Below are 23,200 nucleotides of genomic sequence, written 5' to 3'. Positions count from 1 at the left end.
CACTGGTCCAGACAGGCTAATCTCTCTGACTGCAGATTGGAGTGTGTGGTAGCCAAGCACTGAGGGATCAGAGCATAACATCACCTCTGCAGAACTCTGGAAACCTAACAGTAACAGTTTTATGAAAAGAAAACAAAAGAAAAGGCTTTATTTTGAAAATAAAAAGCCACTGAAGCAGTATCAACACGTTGTAAGCTTCTCTAGCTTGCCTTTGTATATATGTCCAATAAAGCCTACTTGTTTTTTAAAGGGTAATTCCGGTATTTTTCAACCTGGACCCTGTTTTCCGATCATTTGGGGTCTAAATATCTAATGGGGACAAAAATGTTTGGAGCTGGTCCTGTATTGAGCGAGATCGCTTCAGCCTGCAGCCGCAAAACAGGCTGCAATGTAATCCTTGGGGGCAACTGTGCCCGTCAATGTACATCCACTAAAAGCGCTTCTATTTGCTACTGACAGGCTTTCACTGAAGTGTCCTTCGATGAAAGTAAACACAGGAACTAGCCACCTGTAGCAGCATTGTGGCTAACTGCATAGGGAACAACATAGGGGGCAGTTTGCCAGCTAACCAAACCACCCACATATTCATCTGCGCATGCCGGTTTGTTTGCATGTATGAGGCTGACTCTCACCGCGTTTGGGCTGTAAGGAAACTACTAAATGCAATGATGGATTATCCCATAGACTACCATGAGGGCGATCATGAGTCATTTCACTTTGACTGGCCAACCGTATTTATTTGAGCCGTGGTACATGGACAGGAAATAAGACATCAGGACCATCAGGAACATACAGTAATGTTAACGGTTACCTCAGAGAAACTGCTGGTATTCCTGCAGTCGCTGCTCTCCTGACGAGTGAAGAGGGAAACATTTTCTGCAGAGTGGGACCTGTTGCCGCCAGACTCAGAAAAGTGTCCACAGATGAGAGTAATCCAAGCTCTGTAACTACTACAGAGGGATTTACACGGTTATCAACATTGCGTCCTGGAGATGGCCTTCGGTTCAGTAACTCCATGATTTGACACAATCTCATCATTAAAATTAACTTAAGCACCTTTACTCATCATGCAGCAGTTGAAATTAGACTGTAAGAGACCTAGGGAAACCATTTACAGCAGCATAATTAGCTCCACAAACCAGCTTATTGGATGCAGTGCAGCACTGACAAGTCCTAAACAAACAAAACAGCCTTAAAACTTAAATTTTAATCAAGCTCTCTTCATTATGCTGTAAATTCTCACCCTCCTGTAATTCAGAGAGGAGTATCTCGGGGTGTAATTCCTTAATGAGTGTGAGGGGGAAAAAATGACACAATATGTTAATTGCCTCATGCAAGAGGAATGCAAACATCTAATTTAAGAAAATTAATGTGAGAGGGGGAGCTACTGTAATAATGTAATAGTGGGGAAGACAGCAAAGGTCAGGAGGCTCTGTCAGCTAACAGGAGATGCGTGTCTGAGGCCTCAGAAGCTGGCTGTGCTGCAAAGAACTCAAAAGTCTTCAGGACAACTTATCAGCAAAAGAAGTGTGACAACGTCTGTCTAGGATGTTGAATAAAGCTCCAGCAATCAGATAAACACACAGCAGAGGTTAAAACACTCCAACATGCATGTGTCAACGTCTATATTTACTAGAAGCTCTGTCAGTAATGGACTTTATCCAGTTTTAAGCCACATTTTTACGATAAACTCTTTAGATTTTGGTCATTTTTAACTACATCTTTTAACAGGATAAAGGATTTTAGTCATGACACATGGATTTTAAGGACTGCTCATAGCGGTGACAACACCACTCGACACCCAGCTGCTCTGGTTGGCCTCTGCCCACCGAACAGCACCGGAGAAACACCAGTTTTTGATGGGAGACTGGTTTATTCAGTGTTTTTGCCGGTTTTGATCATCCGGTCTGGTTGTCTGGGAAAGGAGGAGACCTCTGTGGATTGTTTCAGCTCCTGCTCAAAAAAACTCCTGGACGACGATCGCTGAGGGAGTCCTGGCTGGAAGAGGCTGACTGCAGAACTACCTGACACCAACAACCAGGAGGAAACCACAGCCATTTAACCTGCTTATCGGAGGCTGATCCACTGCAGCAGGCCCAGTCTTTGGGCCTGTGCTGGTAAGTCTCATTCCCTATAGGACCTCCTGTGTGTACTGGGTCTGTTTTCAAGTCTATTTTCCGCGGTGGGTAAGTCTCACCTTGCTTACTACACCAAAGACAGTAGCATTTACCCCTGTCACGGCTCCTTTTACTGGCCATAGCTGTTTCTCTTTCCCCAGCAGCCACCATTGGACTCTATAAGTCACACCTCCACTCACCTCACCATCCGGATGCGACAACTGTCTCCACCTGACCCATAAAATCTCTGAGTTGGAAGGGAGAATATCCATCCTGCTCCAGATCAAAGATGAAGAACGGATCCTTGACTCTTTGATCGACATGAGCCCCGCTGTCACCACCACAACACCAGAGAACTGGACTCTTTCATCTCATGTCTGGATGTTGCCGCTGCCCAGGGGGCAGACCACTGGACCCAGCAGGTAGCTAAGACCAAGGCCCTGGTTAGCTCCACTCCTCGCCAGAGTAGCCTCGCCACTCCTGCTGCCTGTAAGGGTAAACATGGTGGGAAGTTCCCCTTTCGTTCCTATCCACCCCTGACCAACAAATTTTCCATCTTGGACGAATGAGACTTCCCTCCAGTCGCCAGTCACCGCATTCCCCCATCAACTCTGGAGTCTGATGACCCCTTGTCACCGTCTCCATGACGCCCCCTCTTCATGACCCCGCTGCATGCAGTTCACCCTTTGTCTGGTTCAGGCCTGCTCTCAATGACACACCTTCTCCCAGGAGGAGGACTTCAAGTCTTCCTTGTTCAATCCCCAATTCTAATAATCTTGATTTTTTATGATTACTGAGACATGGCTGTCACCAGGAGACACTGATCCCCTGATTGAGGTTATGCCCCCTGATTTTGCATATTCTCACATTCCCAGGTCTTAGGGTTTTTTATTAGTTAGGTCTTAAGTGCCATCCTGTTACTTTTGGTAATTTTATTTCCTTTGAAGTGTTAAGTTTCTTAATCACTGGCCCTACCCCTCCCCCCTTACTCTGCATCTTAATTTATAGGCCTCCTAAATCTGTTCATTTCATTTCTGAGTTTTCTGAGCTTTTATCTATTGTTATGCCAGGGTGCTTATTCTTGGTGATTTTAATATTCATGTATGTTGTCCTTCCCATCCCCTCACCTCTCTCTCTCTCTCTTTTTTTTAGATCTTATAGTGTCTTTTAACCTCATTCAATCAGTTAAAGGGGCCACACATTCTAAAGGTCACACCTTAGATCTGGTTCTCTCATCTGGTTTCTCTCTCTCGGAGGTGTTAATTTGGTGGATATGCTGGTTACTGACCGTAAAGCTGTTGTTTTTAAAGTTCCACTACAGCTCTCTATTCTTAGTCTCCATCCTACAACACATTCTTGCATTCTCAGAGCTGCAGCTAAATTGCGTAATACTTTTAATTCATCCTCCTTTAATTCCACTATATTTCCTCACAATCCAGATGATCTGTTAAATTCATTTAACGATCAGTGCCTATCCATCCTCGACCAAATTGCACCATTTAAAACTAGGAAACAAGTATCAAATATCCTCCCCTGGTTGAACAATCACACTTGAGCCCTTAAACGACATTGTAGATAATTTGAACATCATTGAAAGGTAAAGGTAGTCTGAAATAGCACATAACCCTTCAAAAACCAAATGTTAATTTATCAGAAAGCAGTTAAGGATGCAAGATCGGCCTATTTCTCTGATTGATATCCAGAAATCACCACAATCCTAAAGTTGTCTTTAGGGTAATTGATATGGTTATTAGTAGTCCCTCCACTTCTCTTTACCTGATGGTGAGCTATCTGAAAAATTTTCTTAATAAGGTGGAGAGTCCCAAATGCAGCCCGACCATTGCATTCTTTCTATTTCTCATGTTAGTTCTGCCTCTTTTTCCTAGTTTCGACTCACAATTTCATTGTTAGAGGATGCAGTCTCCCATATGAACTGCTCCTCCTGCATCTCAGACATCATCCCCACTTAACTGCTAAAGGAGATATTTTCCACTGTCGGCCCTGTTATTTTGCAATTTTTTTTTTTTAATCAATTCTCTGACTTCTGGTTCTTTTCCAAACAGTTTTAAGCATGCCATTATTTACCCATTGCCAAAGAAACCTAATTTGCCCCCCCCTGCCCTTAAGTAACTACAGACTAATCTCCAAATTGTCTTTCTTATCTAGGTTTTGGAGGACGTAATCTCATCCCGACTGATATCTTTTATGAATAATAATAGTGTTTTCTTCTGGGTGATATTCTAGAGAGCATGTTTAGTGAAAACTCTTAAGTTTGTTAACCCTGAGATGAGGGAAACTGAGTTTTCAGTTCCAGAAACAGAGGTAACTTAAACTCAAGGTCAGTTACCATGGTAACTCACTGGCAGGTTTTCTTCTCCTCCTCTACCGGCCTGATGCTCTGCTCCTCTGTTTGTGCTTACTATGACACTTTTATTACAGTCATAGTCATTTTATGTACTGTCAGTCACTTTGTTTACGGTTTAGTCACTTTACTTATTGTCACTGCACATTCCTTTTGTGTTGTGGAATTATTCATCTACTGCATCAACAAACTCCATTTTTGTATTTCTTACATTATTTTAAGATTCAGACATTAATCTAACATGTTTCAGAACTGCCTGAGTCACATTAACTGTATTTTGACATTTGACATTGCAGTAGAAGATACAAAATACTAGAGAAGTAAAAGAAGCAAAATACATGAAAGGTGGTTTGTGGAGAGTTGTGTGTGTGTAGCACCTCTGCTAATTAAAGACACACAATTTGAGACTTTTGTGCTCTCTGCACTTTTCATTATGGACCGATCTGTGTGCTGAAATGCGGAGGAAAGAATGAAACAGTGAAAACTGCTCCGCCCACTCAATCAGACGCAAAAGAAGGGTAAATTGCACTCTTTATGGGCATGTTTGCGCCGTCATATCATTAGCGCAATATTGTGAGTCGGACCTTGAGACAGGCCAGATAGCGGTTGCAAATGATGCGCAATTCATGGTGCTATCAGCAGCCGCAACCCATTCATTGTGAATTCGCCACTCAGTCTTTCTGCCACTTGATGGGTGTAACCACAGTTACTTCTGCCTGCATCTGGACTGCTCACATGTGCCACCTGGTGGTTGTTGGTCTGCACTGCAGCTAGTGCTGAAATCAGCTGGTTAAAATACAAGTCCCCCCCTCCCTGTTTGCTGTCGCCATGCAGCTTTACCGCCATGGTAACCGCAGCAAACGAAACAAGTGACATCTGTAGTTCTTTTAGATTTAAGTGCCACATTTGACACAGTTGATCATGGTATCCTCTTACATCCCTTGGAAACTTGGGAAACTTAGCTTATTACGCTCATACCTCTCCAACATAACTTTTTCTGTTACTCTGAGTAATTCTGCTTCCTCGATGGCTCGATTGAGTTTTGGTGTCCCTCAAGGTTCCATTCTTGGCCTCCTTCTGTTCTCTACATACATGCTGCCTCTTGGCCATGTTATTCAGAATCATGATGTACAATACCATTTTTATGCTGATGACACTCAGTTGTATTCGCCATTAAAATCCACAGATCCTAGCAGTAAATTTAATGATGATAACTCCGAGGTCATTCTGTTCAGTCCCCCAAATTCAATCAGCTCTTTTGGTGCTAATCTGGGCCATATGTCAAATAATATTAAGCAGGCTGCTAGGAATCTAGGGGTAATATCGGATAATAAACTCTGTTTTGATGATCAAGTCAAACATGTTGTTGGGTTTCTCCCAGCTCAAGATACTCACTAAATAATGCCATTTTTATTAATTACTGATTTACAAATAGTTTTACATGCTTTTATCTATTCTTGGCTTGATTATTGCAACACATTTTACTCAGGCATTGGCCAGGACTCACTCTACTGTCTCCAATTGGTACAAAACACTGCTGTTTGACTTATTACCAGGACAAAAAGGTATGATCACATTACCCCTGTGCTTGCCTCCCTACACTGGCTACCTGTTAGATTTCACACTGATTTTAAAATCTTATTGCTCACTTTTAAGGCTTTAAACGGCCTTGCACCTACATACATCTCTGACTTATTGACCTGGCATGTGCCCTCTCGGCCGTTAAGATCCGCGAATGGAGCCCTGCTGGTTACTCCAACGGTTTGTGACTATTGGTGATCGGGCTTTTGCTATCAGAGCTCCCACACTATGAAACTCTGACACACTAAATCATTACCTCTTCTTAAAAGTTTTCTCTTTGTGAAAGCTTTTGGAAATGTTTGATATATGTTTTTATTTATTTGATCTTATTCATTTTATCATCTGTACTTTCTTTTTATCTGCCTTGTCTGGTTTTATTTCTTTTTTGTAAAGCACTCTAACATTGTTAAGACAAGTGCTATATAAATAAGGTTTATTATTATTATAAAGTTTATTAAACAAACAGAGAAAAAAGTTTTATAAGGAGAGACAGATGGACCAGAAGTGCAGAGAGGTTTTAAAGTGTTTATCATTGATGAACAATATATTGCCTCTGGATTCAATGATTGATAATAATTATTGGTCATTCTGTCTTCAATTTTATCTCTTAAAAACAATGTTTCATCTAATTTTATCTTTTATTTACAGTCAATAACTCATTAACAGTCAATAAATCTGCTTTTTAATTTTGTCTATAAATACATTTTCTTGACTTAAATACTGTATATATTACTTAAGGCCATACATTTACACGGATTTAATTATATACCGCATTTAAAGAGTTTGTCTTGATGAAAAATCTGAATTTCGTGTTGAACTGATAATAAGTGAAAATAATGGCCAATTTTACTTTAATGCAAAACCACAGACTGTGTTTCAAAGACGTCTCTTACTATATCTGCTCTCTACAGTATTTGTGCATTGCAACTACAGTTTTGTTAAAGTTAGGGACAGTTGTGGCTACAGGGAAAGATCATAGTTACGGTTAATAAAAAGGTGAATTAATTAATTGTCCATGACAGGAAGTGATCTCTGGTCTTCCATAACATACATGCATCCACAATCCAAACATCCACTCCCCAACTTTTCGCTTCTCCATGTGAAGGACACACAATGTCCTGCATCAGCACTGGACGTTTATAATGTGCAGAAACATCCAATATGACCATAATTGTCGGGATACTGGGCTGCTACAAACACGACACATGTAAATTAATCTATAACACTGTCAGAAAACATTACAAATTTAAAGTAAAGTTGCTTCACTTAATTCACACAAATTTATCTGCTGGACTGTTCTGATCTCAAATCTCATTGGAAAGTTATTTATGTCCCTTATGTCCCTGTAAGTTCAAGAATTGGAGCTTAAAGACTAGTAAACATTTCTTTCCTAAAGTTGAAAATGTTTTCAACTTTCACACACATCCTTGGAATCAAGGCCAAGAGAAAATATGCACATTTGCATGTTTCCATTGGCTTTATATGCAACTGCACTGCGTTTAGTGTTTAGATTTACTTGTTCACTGTCAGTTCATATATTTAGACCTGTCAATCAATTTGAAAGTAGAATTCAATCCTGTACTTTGAATTTCACTGGTAGCACTGGTAGTGTATGGCCCCTAAGGACAAAACACATACAAGAGCAAAGGCACAATCAATGATATGTGCTCCAAATACAGAAATGCAATAATTATCAACACATACACCTCAGGGTGCATTGTGATATTACATGTAGCCTCTTTTACACAAACTGTTCAAGGTGGGAATGCTGCACCTTTATTCCACCTTGATGTTCTTTATAAAACGTGATCACAGAGCCGGATCGACTGTGTAATCGTGCACGACGGGTCAGGGAGCTGACGCCATTGTGGTACACATCGGAACGCCGGCATACCATGTAAAAGCACACAAGCAAACAAGTAAAGGTGGCTAAATGACGGATCTTCTTTACAGCTATAATGCCGGATCTCTTTATAAAGGAGACTTTTGTCCTTAGGGGCCACTGTAGCGGGGCAACCCTTTTGGTTTACAGTATATCAGACTGAAAGAATGTACTTTTAGCTACTGTGGGTGTACTACACAAACATTCATAGAGGTTCTGCTTCGCTGACAAAGCTGGAAAAAGTTATGTTTTAAGTTTTAATTAGTTATCTGATTTGACAGATCAAGGTAGGAGAGGAGAGAGTGATGAAAAATGTATCTGAAAAAGTCAACAGGGAGGAGAGGACCTCAATTTTGTCCTTCTGGCTGTCTTTCTAGTTTTTCATTTGTCTTTTGACTTATTTATCTTCAGAGGGGCAACCCTATTAGGCAAACCAGAGACATCTTGCGCAGCCTGTCTCTTCGCATCAGCATTAGAATTTCAAAGTAGCTTTTTGATTGTTTGATCTCACATCCAAATATGATTGTTGGTTATAAAAAAAAAAAAAAAAAGTATGAGAAAAAGCAATTAACATAAAGCCGTGCTTCTATTAATACCCAGTTTTCTCTGTAGTCTTGTGGCTGGTTGTGATCCATAATTAACAGTGAAGAGATCCCATTTTCACCTTCTGCTGTGGTTCCCCACTAGACCAGTTCTCTGGAGAGCAGAGAGAGGAGCGAGAGCAGCGAACAGATGATGCTTCACACTACACACTGCAGAAAAACTAGAGAGAGCTACTGTACTGTATTTTCTAATATTAAAACCTGACAAAATGGATATTGACACTTAAATAGTTTAATATTAATATAACTCAGCACAAAGAGTTTTTTTTTTGTATTTTCAGTCAGAGGCAGCTGTGAGTCATGATAAACCCTGATGATTTGAACGAGTGGATCAAATCATTGGGCTGTGCCGCAGATCTGGCTGCTGTGACTTCGCCCCTCATCTGTGAAACAGACCACCTGCCAGCATGATGTTGCACTGACTGATGTTTCACGCTTAATTCTTTAAACTCTTTCTTTTTAATGTCTCTGCTTTGTCTTTCAAGCAGCTCACAGTCTACAGTAACGCCTCATAGGATCATATACATGGGACCTGGATCATGTTTTAAACAGGAAATCACAATGTTAAATGTTGGATGTAATGAACAGCAGCCTGTGATTCTGATTATGTTTAAGAAAGTTGAAGCACTCGGTTGTTGTTGGGGAAAGACGGTGGTCTTGGATAAAGAATAAAATGTTGAAGCTAACTTTAAGCATGAGACAAGATGTTTTAATGTTTAACCAGAAGGACATCGAGTATTTTAATAGCCTATACAGTATGCATACACTGCGTACATCTAAACCTTATGACTATGACTTTTGTGCAGTACGAAGGCGTCACACTCCCTGGGTTGGAAAAAAAAACATGTTGTGAATATAATCCAGGTAGCAATTATGTTTCCTTGAAAAACATATTTAGCAAAGAAAATATAAAGTTATTTTGTATAGGAGGCAGAGTTGGATCTGTGTTAAAGTTATGACGAATTTCATGTCAGAACTACAACAAACAACTAAAAAATCACCAAAATAAAATCCAAAATCAAGAATAATGATTCAATTCAGGAAATACAAAGTTTTTTGCACATGGATCCATATGTCGCTACAATTATGTAACACAATAAAATGTAAACTACCCCTCTTATAATAGACATAGCAAGTTAGCTCAGAATGGTAAATGTGTCATTGATACGAGTTGTATCCATATTTGTAAATGTTTTACACATTTTTAAACTGAATTATCCATTTGAAACAATGAACAAGAGGAATAATCTTTGTTACAACAGCTTACACACACTTTAACTAATAAGCATATATCACTTAGAGGCACTGTTTTAAAATTATCCAAATATTTTAAAGTTTTTTTTGTTTTTCAGTGAAAGACTTTTCTTTAATTATAGTTTTCCTCTGGAGTTATAGCCATTTGCAGCATGTTTATTGTGGAAATCACAATAGAGGCTGAAATACAATACACAGTGCGGATCTATTTGCAGCTACAGAGAAAAAAATCTGCACATAATTCCTGTTTGTGAAAGTCTCACACACAAACTGATCAGTAGTAACAGCTCCTGTATATTACAATAACAATATCTATATATATATGTGAGATAAATCTGGCTGTATTGACCATCTCTCCCCTGAGCCCCTGAGGCACCTGACAACAGCTGTTTATCTCCATAATAATCGGGCTGGCACTAAATATATCAACACAAGGAGATGATAAAAACACAGCATTCAGCTCCATTGATTAGCATTGTTAATTTCTCGCTTGGTGGTGCAGGGTAAGTGAAGTTGGAGCCCGCTGAGGAAGCTCACTGGGACTGATGACAAAGTTCTGTTACAAGGTAGCGGTGAAGCTAGAAAAACGAAAGGCTCTTTATCTCTGTACAACGTGTTTCTCTGACTCTCTTTCTCTCTCTCTGTTCATCTTCTTTCAGAGATGATAAAGTGGTAAATAGAGGTCTGAATATAAAGTGGTAAATAGAGGTCTGAGTAAACTGTAAGCTTCAGTTATCTTCTGAAGGAAAATAGCAAAGAGATCATTGATTTGTTTGTCCATTTCAACAAATCCTTATAACTAAATTACAAATAAACTACCGGGTTAGGGTTGAGGAAATACTGCCGTGATGGTTGAAAGAAAGAATAGTTGACTGTTGAATGGAGACCAGATGAGGACTGGATTCTCTGGAGTCAAAATCACACACATTGTTCATCATTTTAAAGTGGTGTTGCACAATTCGAAGAACTCTGAGACACTTATATTTGTTGTAAATAGAAAAAAAATCACCAACAAACAAGCTGAAACAGATTGAAGCAACCGCTGAATTAACTGCAGCGCCAAGGACTTAAGCAGAAAGCAAGTTTCCATTGTCTACATAGAAAACAAAGCTGGTGAAAAGCTGCTGGCCAATCACAGTGTGAGGTGGATGTGGTATCGTTGGTTTGGCTCTACACTGGCCTCTCCATCCGATGTTTGTAAAGAGTTGGGAGGATGAAGTTCCCAAAGCTATTCAACAGTCCCACAAGCACTTCTGACAGAGTCTACTGGTGCCGTCATAGTTTAGGTTGGTTTTAGCCAAGATTGCCTGTCAGATAAGAGCACTAGTATTATCTGCTTCATCTGTTTTTACCACCAGCATTTCAGGTTCATTTATCTTTCGCAAATGTTCCTCAGTTTACAGTAAGCCAGCGCTCAGACCAACATTAGCTCTGCATGGAAACAAATGCAGCTCTCTCATTCATTTGAATGGAGCCAACTTTCCAGAGTTGCAAAATCCTGTCTGTGATTATTATAAAACAGTCTGATAAGCCTTTAAATGCATTAATGTGTAGCTTAAACAACATTTCCCCACCAGCACAGCCCTTTGCATTGTTTTAATGCATGACACTGTTATGATTACATAAAGGAACAGTTTGTTATTTTCTTCCTATCCTCCCTGTTTGTACATTTCAACACTTTTTTCTCTGTTTGTTCCACAACCAGGATCTGAAAGTGGTTTTAAATCCCATGAACCTCTTTCCTCCCCTTAGGAGCACAAGTCATATGATTTATATTAGAAAACATCCATGAGAGACATGGAGATACTGGCCCTCGTTACAGAGAAACACTGACATTTTGAGCATGTTGTCTGCTTTTTTTGCCTTCAACAGGCTCTGTTCATGTTACAGCGAAGGGGTTTCACTGCTGACACTCAGCTCATTAACATAGTTTGTGTTGTCGCCGGTTTGCTTACAGCAGTTGGTTTCTGCGGTGACATTTTTAGAGTAGCTAAAGGACAAATCCACAAAGAGTTTCCTATAATGTAACAAGTGACTGGTGAAGAAAATGAACAAAGTAAATTTTCTGAAATGTCACGGTCTCCCTCTAAGGTTGGCTGAGTGCTATTATTCAGTAAAACTATGAAATGTTTTTTTTTTTCTTTGTCACCGCTTGAGCTGCCCTAAAGTGAAAGATCACACTTCACACTTTCATTTGCTTTCTTTGTACCAGAATGGATGAATTAATTACGGAATACATGGTGAAAAAAAAGTGATTTCATTTCATTAACTAGATGATGATGATGATGATGATGAGAAGAAAGTGAGGTGGTATCACCAGCGTTTCTGCAGTGATTTCTCCCTCCATGGCTGTTATCTAAAGGGAGATTTGGTTTACAGCCCTCAGTAAGAAAAAAAGGGGAGAATGACAGAGAAAAAGTGTCAGTGAGTCTGGGTAAATAAACAATAAGAGTGCAGTAAATGCAGCATTGCGGTTCCACCGTGATATGAGACCAGCTGTCATAAATAATGTAGCTGAGTGTCGGCCGGCCTGCCGGCAGCCGGTAAACCACACCTCACACTGGGGAAACAAGGCTAAACAAACACCAGGTTAGTTGAGTCACATGTGGCTGCACAAACATCAAAATACACGAATCAATCACTGTGCTGGAAACACATTCAACCCTATGACATGTGACTGCACCGAAACAAACAACTGAAGAAAAAACATCTAGATGCAGAAAGAGGATGAAAACACAAGAATCCGTTCCATTCAAGAGCCTTTTTAAAAATGTTTCAGCAACTAATTCTAGGAACAAAAACTCTCCATGTTTAATTACAACATTTCGGTCGGTGTGGGTGTGGTTAGATCAGACAAACTTTGCAATTACGTAAAAGTGAGTAAAAGTGATTGAAAGATTTCTGATTCTTAGTTTCTCAGTATAAGGAACATTTTGATGTTTCAACCTGATGTGTTTCCCATAAATGTGGTCATCGTGGCTCTATGGAGAAACCGCCGGTTGTTCCTCCTACATTCTGTAGTTTAATGATTTAAAGGAAAAGTTCTTGAATCTTTATGCTAAGCTAATTGAATAGCCTTCCAGCTCCGTACTTAATGCACAGACATGACAGAAGTTTCCATCTTCACGTCGAACTCTCAGCAACAACACAAATGAGCATATTTTACATGATATTTAACTATTCCTTTTGTAGCTTTTAAGACTGTTGTTTCACTTACTAAGAGAGAATTGGCATCATATTTACTTTTTTCCTTCCTATTTGTATTTACTTTCTGATACCAGAAGCATTTCTCAAGCTGTCGTCATCGTAAGACGATCTAATTTATAAGAAACGAAGGTATTTAGTGTCATCAAGGTGCAGAAAACAGATATTTGTGGATGCCTGGGAACATGCTTCTGCTTCAAATGTAATCTGAAATGAATTCTTATAGTAATGATCCTTTAATGTTTACCAGTGAAGACAACAAGTCTCAGCGGCATCAAGTGGCGTTTTCTCACTGAGTGCAGAAACGTTTAAAACCACTTAAGCAAATTACAAATCTGATCCTTTTCAAAACACCATAAAAGTAACAGAACACGTCACCAACAACATTTAAAAGCTGGAACCTCATTTACACATAAAAGCAGCAGCGTTTTTTTCTGCATAATGAGAGAAAAGCAGCAGCAGCAGCAGGAAGGGGACCAGAAAACCAACAAGTGTATTTATGGACAATAGTTCCACCAATAACACGAGATTATCATCATCATCGCTGCTCATAACCAACACTGATTCCTCCCTGATGACTTAAGCACAAAACACTGGGAAAAAAAAATATGCATAAAAAACATTAAACAAGTGAGAAAGAGACCAAGGTTTATCACTGAGAAGATAATAGATCCAAAAACAAGTCAAGCAGTGGAGCCAGTGAAGTGATTTGGGGTGTAAATTGTGTTTTTGTGTATTTGTGTGTGTGTGTGTGTGTGTGTGTGTGTGAAGGGTCAGGAGTAAAAATGAAATGATGCGGCATCTGTTGAGGCTTTAAGTAATATATCACTCCATTCCACTTCGTTTAGCATCACTTCGCCTGAGTTAATTGGTTCATGAGGAGCACTAATTAAGGGGAATGGCCTTGTTTATCGTCACGGCGACGCTCGTTAAGCTCTCTCTTTTTTTTTTTTTTTTCCAGGACTGGTGACATTAACCCACCCTTCACAACTGTGGGTGGGTGGGTGGAGAGGGAGGATGAGTCAGTATATATTTACTTTAGTCTTCAGTGTGGCTGCTGCTATTGAACAGCGACAACACTCCACATGTACTTTACGCACAAGTATGTACACACACACACACTAACATATGAAAGTGTCCTACCTCTCTTCGCCGTGAAGCCCAGCAGGTCTGCTTGATTTTCCAAACTACAGCAGCAACCAGCAGTAGAGACAGGAAACAGCTGGAGGGAGAACAGAGACAATAATCGACCAATAAATCAATCAAAAATCAACGATGTCTGAGAAGTGCATGAGCAACGTGATGAAAACAATATCACCTCAAGCAGAAATGAGATGGTACAACCTCACAGATACCTGTTTTTTATGTACATATACTGTATATATGTAGTATATGTATGACACTATGCAGTATATATGATCAGATCATGTCAATCCTAATTAAAGTCCTATGATTATGTGCCGTTCCTACTGCAAACATGTGTGGTTTATTTCATGCAGACAGATCAGTCTTGATGTTTCTGATCTCAGCTGTGAACTCCGTGGAGCTTAAAAACAACAATCAGCTGGAAATCAAAAGTGATTTGGAGTTTTTTCTTCGTATTGCAGTTGCTTCGTTGGTCAGAGTCGGTGCAGAGATATTCTAACTTTTAGTCCCCAGTAGGGGTCACTGAATCCTTCACTGTCTGTGATGATTGATGTCTTCAACAAACAACATCAGGGGTTATTTTTCTAGTTTTGACAGAGCTCCTTCAGAAGCGCCACAGAAGACATTATACAGTTGTTTTCACAGGCTGAGTAGTATTTCCCATGAAGGGTAAACTGACGGTGGGTAAAATCAATGAAATGCCTCGTTAAAATATAGATAGAAATTACAAAGACAATTTCACACAATGAAGACAGCAATATTCCTTCTCTTGGACTCTGTAATTGTTGTCTTTTGTTGACTCATGGGAGGCACTTAAAGCTACAATATGCAGGTTCTATAAGTCAAGCTAGCACTCCTCCCCTCCTTCTCCCTGCTCCTTTACACCGTATCTGGCCCTCCATCTGCATCCTCGTGATCACGCACACCTGATGTATTGATTTCTCCTCCTCTCCTTGTGAATCAGCCGTAGTGACATCTTCCAGCAGCTAATGCTATCTCGAAGCCTCCATATGAGACAAGATTTAGGCCAGAAGTGTGTTTACATATTGATTGACAGCCAAGAGGTCCCGCCCCTGACTTTGGCCTTCTCTGATTGGTTAGAAGGGGAAGGGAACATCCCTGTGCTGCTGCTGCCAGGCTGTTCAATGAGTCTGTGACACAGAAACCTTTGATGACACCCCTCCACATTAAGATACACTTTGGAGCATATTTCAACAAAAAAAAAATATAAGGAAAAACTTACATATTATAGCTTTAATTCTGGGAGTAAATATAGTTTCACACCTCCATACAAAAAATGCAACTCTACTGGTTTTAGGACCTGATTTGACAAAAAATAAATCTAAGGGGTCATCAGATGATTATTGATAAGATAAAAGATCAACTAAATCATGCCTTCCTTTAAACTCCTCTGTAATTTTATTTTTTTCTTGACAGTTTTACTTCTTTATTCTTCTACAAATTATTCAAATGAAACAATCTGAGAAGGGAAAACAACTTTATAACCAAATAACTTCATTTAGAGATGGAAATTTGACATTTAAGACAAGTTGTAGGTGCATTAATGTGAGACACGTTTATTAAAACTAATGGATGAAGCTACTGCTGATGAATGCAAAAAATACAGCAAAAAACATCGATGTTAACATGTTTTCATACTTATAGCATCTCATGTACTTGTTCTAAAATAAGTTTCTGTTAATAAATCACATTGTAACTGTACTCAGGGTCAAGTGTATCTGCAGGTAACATAATATGAATTTAATGATTTTCATGCTTTTAGGCTTTGTAGTTGTCCTTAAAAACACTTTCAAGTACAAAAGAGGAGGGAGAGGAAAAAAAAAATCACATAATACAATCTTGCATCAGTATCTTCACACTAATTTACTGCGCTCCGACTCCAGTTTCCGGAGAGCAAAGACAACAAAGGAAAGAGAAAATTCTTGGGAAATTTGTGGCGAGATACAAAACCGCGGTGACCACAGGCAGCTGGGGATTTTAGGACAGCAAAGGGCAACGAGAGGTCAACAAGCGACATGATGCTCTCTAACAAAGAACAAGGTCTCGTGTTACACACAGATACACACACACACACACACACACACACACACACACACATACATACATACATACACACAAAGCCTTAAAAGTTCAATGTCTGGAGGGCAAAGTTATCTGGCCAAACACAAAGCTCCTCTCTCAAACAGAACTTCTGACAAGAACTCAAAACAAGCGCGCCCAAAGGCTAAGCAACAGGAAGTCCCTGAGAAACTGCTGAGGACAGCAGCTCCGAAAACAATCCCCCTCTTCATCTGTGTGTCAGCGTGATGTGTCCTCCTGTGTCTCTATGTGGGGTTGACTGCATTGTAAAGGGTATTAGTTCTGTAATGAGTGTGACATTTTCAAACCCAGACTGCTGAAGATGCTGCAGCCGTGACCTCTTCGGCCCGCGGTCGACCTCTCAGCTGCGCTCGGAGACAACGCGACCAGGAAATTCCCTCCGGTGATGAGGACGCGATGCTCATTGCTGCTGCTGGATGAAAACCATCTCCTACTGGTTTTTCAAGACTTTTTTAAGATTATATGCAGAGTTTTCAACCAACAGACTTTAAAACCAAAGTTTTATTTGGGTGACAGTGATGATTCAACTCCAAATGACCTTCAACATAACTTCCCATAATGTCTTCAGGTAGTATTGTAAACAACAAACACATACATAAGTCAGGAGGAGAGTGTCAGAGTCATTGGTCATGGCACATAGTGTTTTTCCATGAGGTTTTTTAACCCTAACCCTAACCCTTACCTGTTGAAGGAGTGCTATTTGCAGAAAAAAATCCCTTAAGAGACTGTTGTCTACAGCTCTACATCAAATATTTCATTGTGGCTGTTTCTGCTTGTGCTATTCCTGCCTGCAGTATTTATAACTGACCAAATAGCTCCAGATCTCCGTCATGTAGACCTTATTGTAGAACAGCACCGCTAACAAAGCTCCGCTAATTCAGTGATAAACATGTTTCATTTCCTATATCTGCTTCACAATGAAAGCCTCAGTGGAAAGCGTTTAATCTGCAGCAGCGGTGACACGGCTGCGATACAGTAAAAGTACAAACAGGAACATAGGAGAAGAAACTAAACTTCAAACCACAAAAGCTTAGAAGCAACAAAAGCCGAGAGCACAGAGACACTTTTAGAGTTTTGTCTCTGGTCTCCAGCACAGACACAGAGTTAAATTTCGTGACACACTGCTTGTCTGAGGAGGAGGAGGTGGAGGAGGAGGAGGAGGAGAGTCATCACAGGTTGGCAGCGGTCAGACCTGCCAACAGGGACCGCAGCAGTGCGACCTGCCACTGCTGTCCCCTGCTGTGAGGCTGTAGTGGAAACACATTTCATTGCAGGTTGACTTGTGTGGCTAAAGTGGATCGACTGTGATTAATAGAAAAAACCTCTTTTAGTGCTCAGGACTCTGATGTGATCAGTGTTATTAAAGGGTCAAAATAGCAAAAGTGACACATCATGTTGCAGTGAAACATTTGAACTGCTTTTGTAAAAAATAATTTTCCATCATCTATATTTAGTTTGATCAAGATTTTATGATTCTCCAGCTGTACTGATCATAAAACAGATATGAAATGATATACAGTATTGCCCTACACTAATTCATTAAATGTGATCTATATTGGCAGGGCTCATATTAGCAATAATTGCCTCATTACAAATATAAATTGACATTGATGTGCAATTCAGAAATTGCAGTATACAGTAAAAACCTGGCGATAAATCTTTTATATGCTGCGTTTTATAACATGTATTAATAATTTTCATTGTAGTTTACAATGAAATTCAAAATGTGTTATCTTACAATTGATGTTGCAGCCATCTTTAAAATACCCTGCCTCAGTACATCCAGCTCCTCTCGCTCCTCAAACGAACCCAATTCAAGGAATCATTGCATCATCTATGAAAGGCAGTTGTCCCGGGAAACAGTCGGCTATAACGGGCAGCTGAATGTTTGTCTTTGTATTGACGTAACATCTCTTCAACCCCTGCTTTTGATAAGCGACACAAGACAAATGCACTCAGTAACTCCCCCTGCAATGATTTTTTCCATCCTTCCAAATGTACCTTCTAAAAAACCCCTCAACTGGCTGGGATTCAAATCCAGTCAGGCCCAAGATTCCCTCCCATTCAGTTTGTATTACCTCAGCTCGCCATTAACGGGCCACAGGGCATGAGCTTAGCCATCTAACCAATGGAGCAGAGTGGCTAATTGTTGCTATTACCGAAGCATTAGGGAGGAGGAGGAAGGAGGGAGGCTGGAGGAGGAGGAAGGAGGGAGGCTGGGAGTGTCCTGTGGGTTTGTTAACACTCCGCTGAGCCTCCTGATAGGTTTAGGTTTAAGACTGTTTAGCCACCTGTAATAGCAACTGAACTGATTAAACGACCAGGGGATGTGGGTAAGAACAAGTGTGAGTGCATGTGAGAGCGTGTACATGGTTGTGTTGTGCTGCTCTTTTAAGCGGTGTGCCTTGTTTTAACCAAAATCACAAAGCACAGTACATATAACACACACACACACACACACACAGATGCAGGAGAACACAGTGAAACATCTGAACCCCAGCGGGCAGAACGAAAAAAATCAATAAGCTATTCGTTGAACATGAGCTACAGATAGCACACGATCGGAAACAGCTTTCCATCTGCACAACCAGCAAATCCACAGTGTAGAGACGAGGCGAACTGAGGCCTCCAGTCACTGCAGAGAGGTTACGAGTTTCATTTTACTGTAACGTTTCCAACATTTTATCTGTTGGTCACCCTGAGTCTCTCTGTCTCTTTCTGACTACTTTTTTTTTTATTATTTTACTGTTGCATTTCAGAAAATGAGAAGCATGTGAATGAAGCTGGCTGAACATGGAAATAAATTCTGTCCTATTCTACTCTGAAGCCTTTTAAACATCGACAATTCGATTTGTCATTCAGGGAGCCCTAAGTCAGTCTCATCATCACCTTCATCGTCTTAAAATCGTACACCAGTCACCCTGAGTTCAGTCTGGTTGTAGAAGCAGAGAGCTGCGGCAAAAAACGCTGGATTGTCTCGCAAAAAACATTGAACCTGGGGAAGCTTTTGCAAGGCGCTGCATTGGCCAATCAAATGCATGCAAGCGCACATTCCTGGCAGATTACTATGGGATATGAACGCCATATTTCTACTGTTTCTACAATCAATGCCTCAGAAGATAAAATGATTGTCCCTTTGATAACTGTCTCTCTCTCTCTGGAAAGCTTTCAAACTTCTCCGGTATGGATGTATTATAGGAAGTGGATTCTAAACTCAAAGATGCACTCAAATGAAAATGACTCACCTGGTACATGAGACACAAAAGTTTGATAGCTTCCAGGTTTACTTCTGCACAGTGCAGCCAACTGAATATGAGCAGTAGTGTGTGTGTGCACACTCTTGTGGCCCATAGACTTTACATCAGGATGATGTCATGCACTTTAAAATCGCTTTTCTATATTCTGGGAAAGTTTAAAACCTGCATGGATTAAAAATTAATAATACAGAGAGTAATAATTGAGCTTATTTGAAGTTGGAGGTGTTCTGTTAACAGTTTTACAGATGTGTCATTTATAAAGGTGGTCTATTTTTTTCCACACTCGATTGAATTATATTAATATAATTATGATTCCAGTTACAGTAAAGATGAAAAGCCATTAGTGAGATTTTCTTTTAAACACAAATATCTGTACATACATCTGTATTTAAAATCGAAAGACAAGCTATTAGCACAAATACATTAATTAGAAAGCTGTTTGACCAATTAATAATGATACTGAACTGCTTTTGTTCTTTATATAAAGTCTTCAGTTGATGATTGAGTATTAATTTTTACGTTTTATTTTCTGCTTTTGTTCTTTCTGAGGTTTCTGTTTTTCTTATCTGAGTGGAGGGTGATATATGTTGTACTGCTGAGTAAATACTGCTGAAAAAAATAGGTGATGTTTGTTTCCTATAAATAAACTTGAGTTGACTTGAATTATAATCAATCTGGGTCACATGAAGCTCCAGTTATCACTTTTCCTTGCACCACATGACCACAAAATAGAAATTTAAACAAGTCACAAAGACAGCGGTTTACTCATGAGGTAAATCTGAAGATGCACTCAAGAAACTAATAATGTTAGAAAAAAAAAAGAGCTTTTCTAACCTTCCGACCACTCAAAGTGTCTCCACTACATGCCACATTCACCCATTCACACACACACACACACACACACACACACACACACACACACACACTGATCCACACACACACACACACACACTGATCCACACACTAATGGAGCAGCCTCCAGGAGCAGTTTGGGGTTCAGTATCTTGCCCGAGGACACTTCGACATGCGGACTGGAGGAGCCGGGGATCGAATCGCTCATCTTCCGATTAGTGGACAACCCACTCGTTTATTTAACAGGGACAGTGCACATTAATAAACATTGCTGTAAATGCGCCAGAGTTAGCCAAGAGGATATTTTTCATCTGTAGTCTCTGGACAGATGTTACAGAGTCTCCCTAAAAACAGGATGTGGAAATGAGATTGAGGTCATTTATAAGCATGCGGAACAATTAATAAAATGAAGAAAGAAGAACATATATAACACTAATAAAAAAAAACAGGACATCCTTAAAACATGCAACACAGAGACTCATAATATAAGATATGCAAGACAATAAATATATGAAGATATTAATGTTAATAGAAAAGTAGATTGAATAAGACCACATTGAGCTGCATTGTTAGACACTAACTAGAACATGCAAAGCAGAAGCACAGATACAAAAAGCATGCATAGTATGTAAAATACATTAATTAGTCTGACACAATAAAACCACAATAAGACATGCATGCAGGTACATGAAGGGTAGCAAGATAGCAACAGGTGACAGTAGACAGCAAGGGAAGTTCAACACAGACAGACTGCAATGTGGAAGCTAAAACTATAACTTCCACATCGATCCTGCTCCTCCACATGTGAACGCCTATGAGTTTACTTTTTTGTATGAATTTAAAGCAAATAAACAACCTCCACAACCAGAACAATTGTACACAAATAAAAAGACATTTGAACAAACAGACTAACACCTCCACACAGAGAAACCTGACGGAGGTGAATATTGATAGGGATGGTCTTTTTGAAATGAAGTGGGCGAGCTCGGGGGAGCCTCATGAGCCACTTAACGCTGAGTAGCTTCTCAGCTGTTTCGGGAAAGAGAGAGTGAAAGAGCGAGAGAGAAACTGATTGCTAATCAAGCGAGAGAGAGCTGGGAGTAATTGGACAAAAGCTGAACTGCAGTGTCACCAATTAGCATTTGAGATTGTAGAGAGCGGAGACATAAATGCTGTTTAATTATGGCTATTCTCCTTTTTTTTCCTCTCCTTCATTTACACATAAGAAAGAATACATGAGGATGGATGGATGGATGGAGTGAAGGAGAGACAGAGAGAGGAGGGGAACGGAGTCAAACTTTACAGATGCTTTTTAGAAGGAGGTTTTTACAGCTAATCAAGGAGACTCAGGAAGTGGAATCTTTAAGCAGCTGGGCCAAATATTCTTACAAAAGAAAAGTCAATATTTCATAGAGCCTGATATTGTCCTTTGGGTCATAATAGCGTTGTATTTATGCTACAAAATTATGCCATTGTACAACCACACACTAAAATGACAATGGCAGCAATGAAATTATGTCATTAGCTGATCATTTTTAGGGCACCATTTAATTCTGCAGCCTTTTATCTGCCTTTATATTCTACTTCAGATTTTACTGATGTAATTTGCCATCAAATTGTATCACTATTAGAGCATCACAATAGTCCAGGCAGGCATGAAACAAATCTATCTTCTACAAAAAATATTTTACTAGTAATTTGCTTTGCCAAATACATTTTGGATTAAATGTAATTGCGTAATTAACTGCTAGAAAAAGGTGTCAGGTCACAGTCTTTCCCTATAAGGCGGCCATCATTAGCTCTGTGTGAAAAAGCGCAGGCCTCTCATTCATTCTGAAAAAAGCAAAAAAAAGTTGAAGCTGGTTTCTGCTGTTTACTTAGTGATTGTCGTGACGGAAGATAAAACAGTTTCCAGAGGTGTAAAATCCTGTGTGTGAGTATAACAAACCAATGTGCAGTGTTTTGGCATCTGATAACCCTAACCCTAATGCCCTGATGCACTAACCCTAAACCTAACCCCCTAATGCCCTGACGCCCTAAACCTAACCCTAACCCTTAAACCCTGACGCCCTAACCCTAATCTGGACTTCCTGGATTGTATTTCATTGTACCTTAAACAAAACGCTGGCACCAACACAGCCCCTTGCATTGTTTTTAATGCAGGATTGTTGGTCTGAATGCAGCCTAAACTAACCCCAGTTCTACGAGTTGCCAACATACAACCATAAAACATTCATCATGCTGTTGTTGCCCGGAGTGGACATTGTTGGAAACCAGTGAAATGTGCTCTCAGTGAATGTTTTGTAGATTCAGCATAAACATTTACATGTTACCCTGATAAAAGCATAATCTGGATGGGGTTAAGTTTCAATCTAAATGCTGTTTATTTCGCTAGATGGATAAATAGGTCTCCAATCTCTCCTTTCAATCCTTTAACTGCTTTATATATTTGCTGCATATCTTTCCTGTTCTCTTCCCTTCCAGTGCCAGACTGCATCTCATCACTGTGCCTTCTGCCTACAGGCTACCCCTCACTCTCTTGCACACACATAAACACACACAAACACACACAGAATGGGACTCATGACTCAGGCTCTGTGGCACTTTGGCTCCTGACCTCATCAGCACCAACCCGTTCTCACTTCCTGAGCATCAAATACCAACGCTTTGTCACACTCCTCAGTGTCTGACACTGACGCACAAGGCATCCGTTTGTGTCTGTATGAGACGCACCGGGGCTTTCCGCTAACTCCAATGTAAACTCATCCGCGTCATTATTAGACACTCGGAGCAACTGCTCCGGCCGTTCATTCCTTCCAATA

The 23,200-nt window shown here is 40.0% G+C and overlaps 1 protein-coding gene across 3 annotated transcripts in view; it reads right to left on the bottom strand.

The window, feature by feature from the left end:
• Positions 1–23,200, bottom strand: part of atrnl1a (attractin-like 1a) — a 320,080-nt gene that overhangs the window by 109,904 nt on the left and 186,976 nt on the right. For all 3 annotated transcript variants that reach the window (XM_042432657.1, XM_042432659.1, XM_042432658.1), the window contains one exon: positions 14,146–14,224. In XM_042432657.1, the coding sequence (XP_042288591.1) occupies positions 14,146–14,224 (79 nt within the window). The remainder of the gene's footprint in view (positions 1–14,145; positions 14,225–23,200) is intronic.

Source organism: Thunnus maccoyii, chromosome 14, assembly GCF_910596095.1.
Source record: "Thunnus maccoyii chromosome 14, fThuMac1.1, whole genome shotgun sequence".
Lineage (NCBI taxonomy): Eukaryota > Metazoa > Chordata > Actinopteri > Scombriformes > Scombridae > Thunnus > Thunnus maccoyii.
The sequence above is the reverse complement of the archived record's forward strand: the minus strand, read 5'-3'. Positions and strand labels throughout refer to the sequence as shown.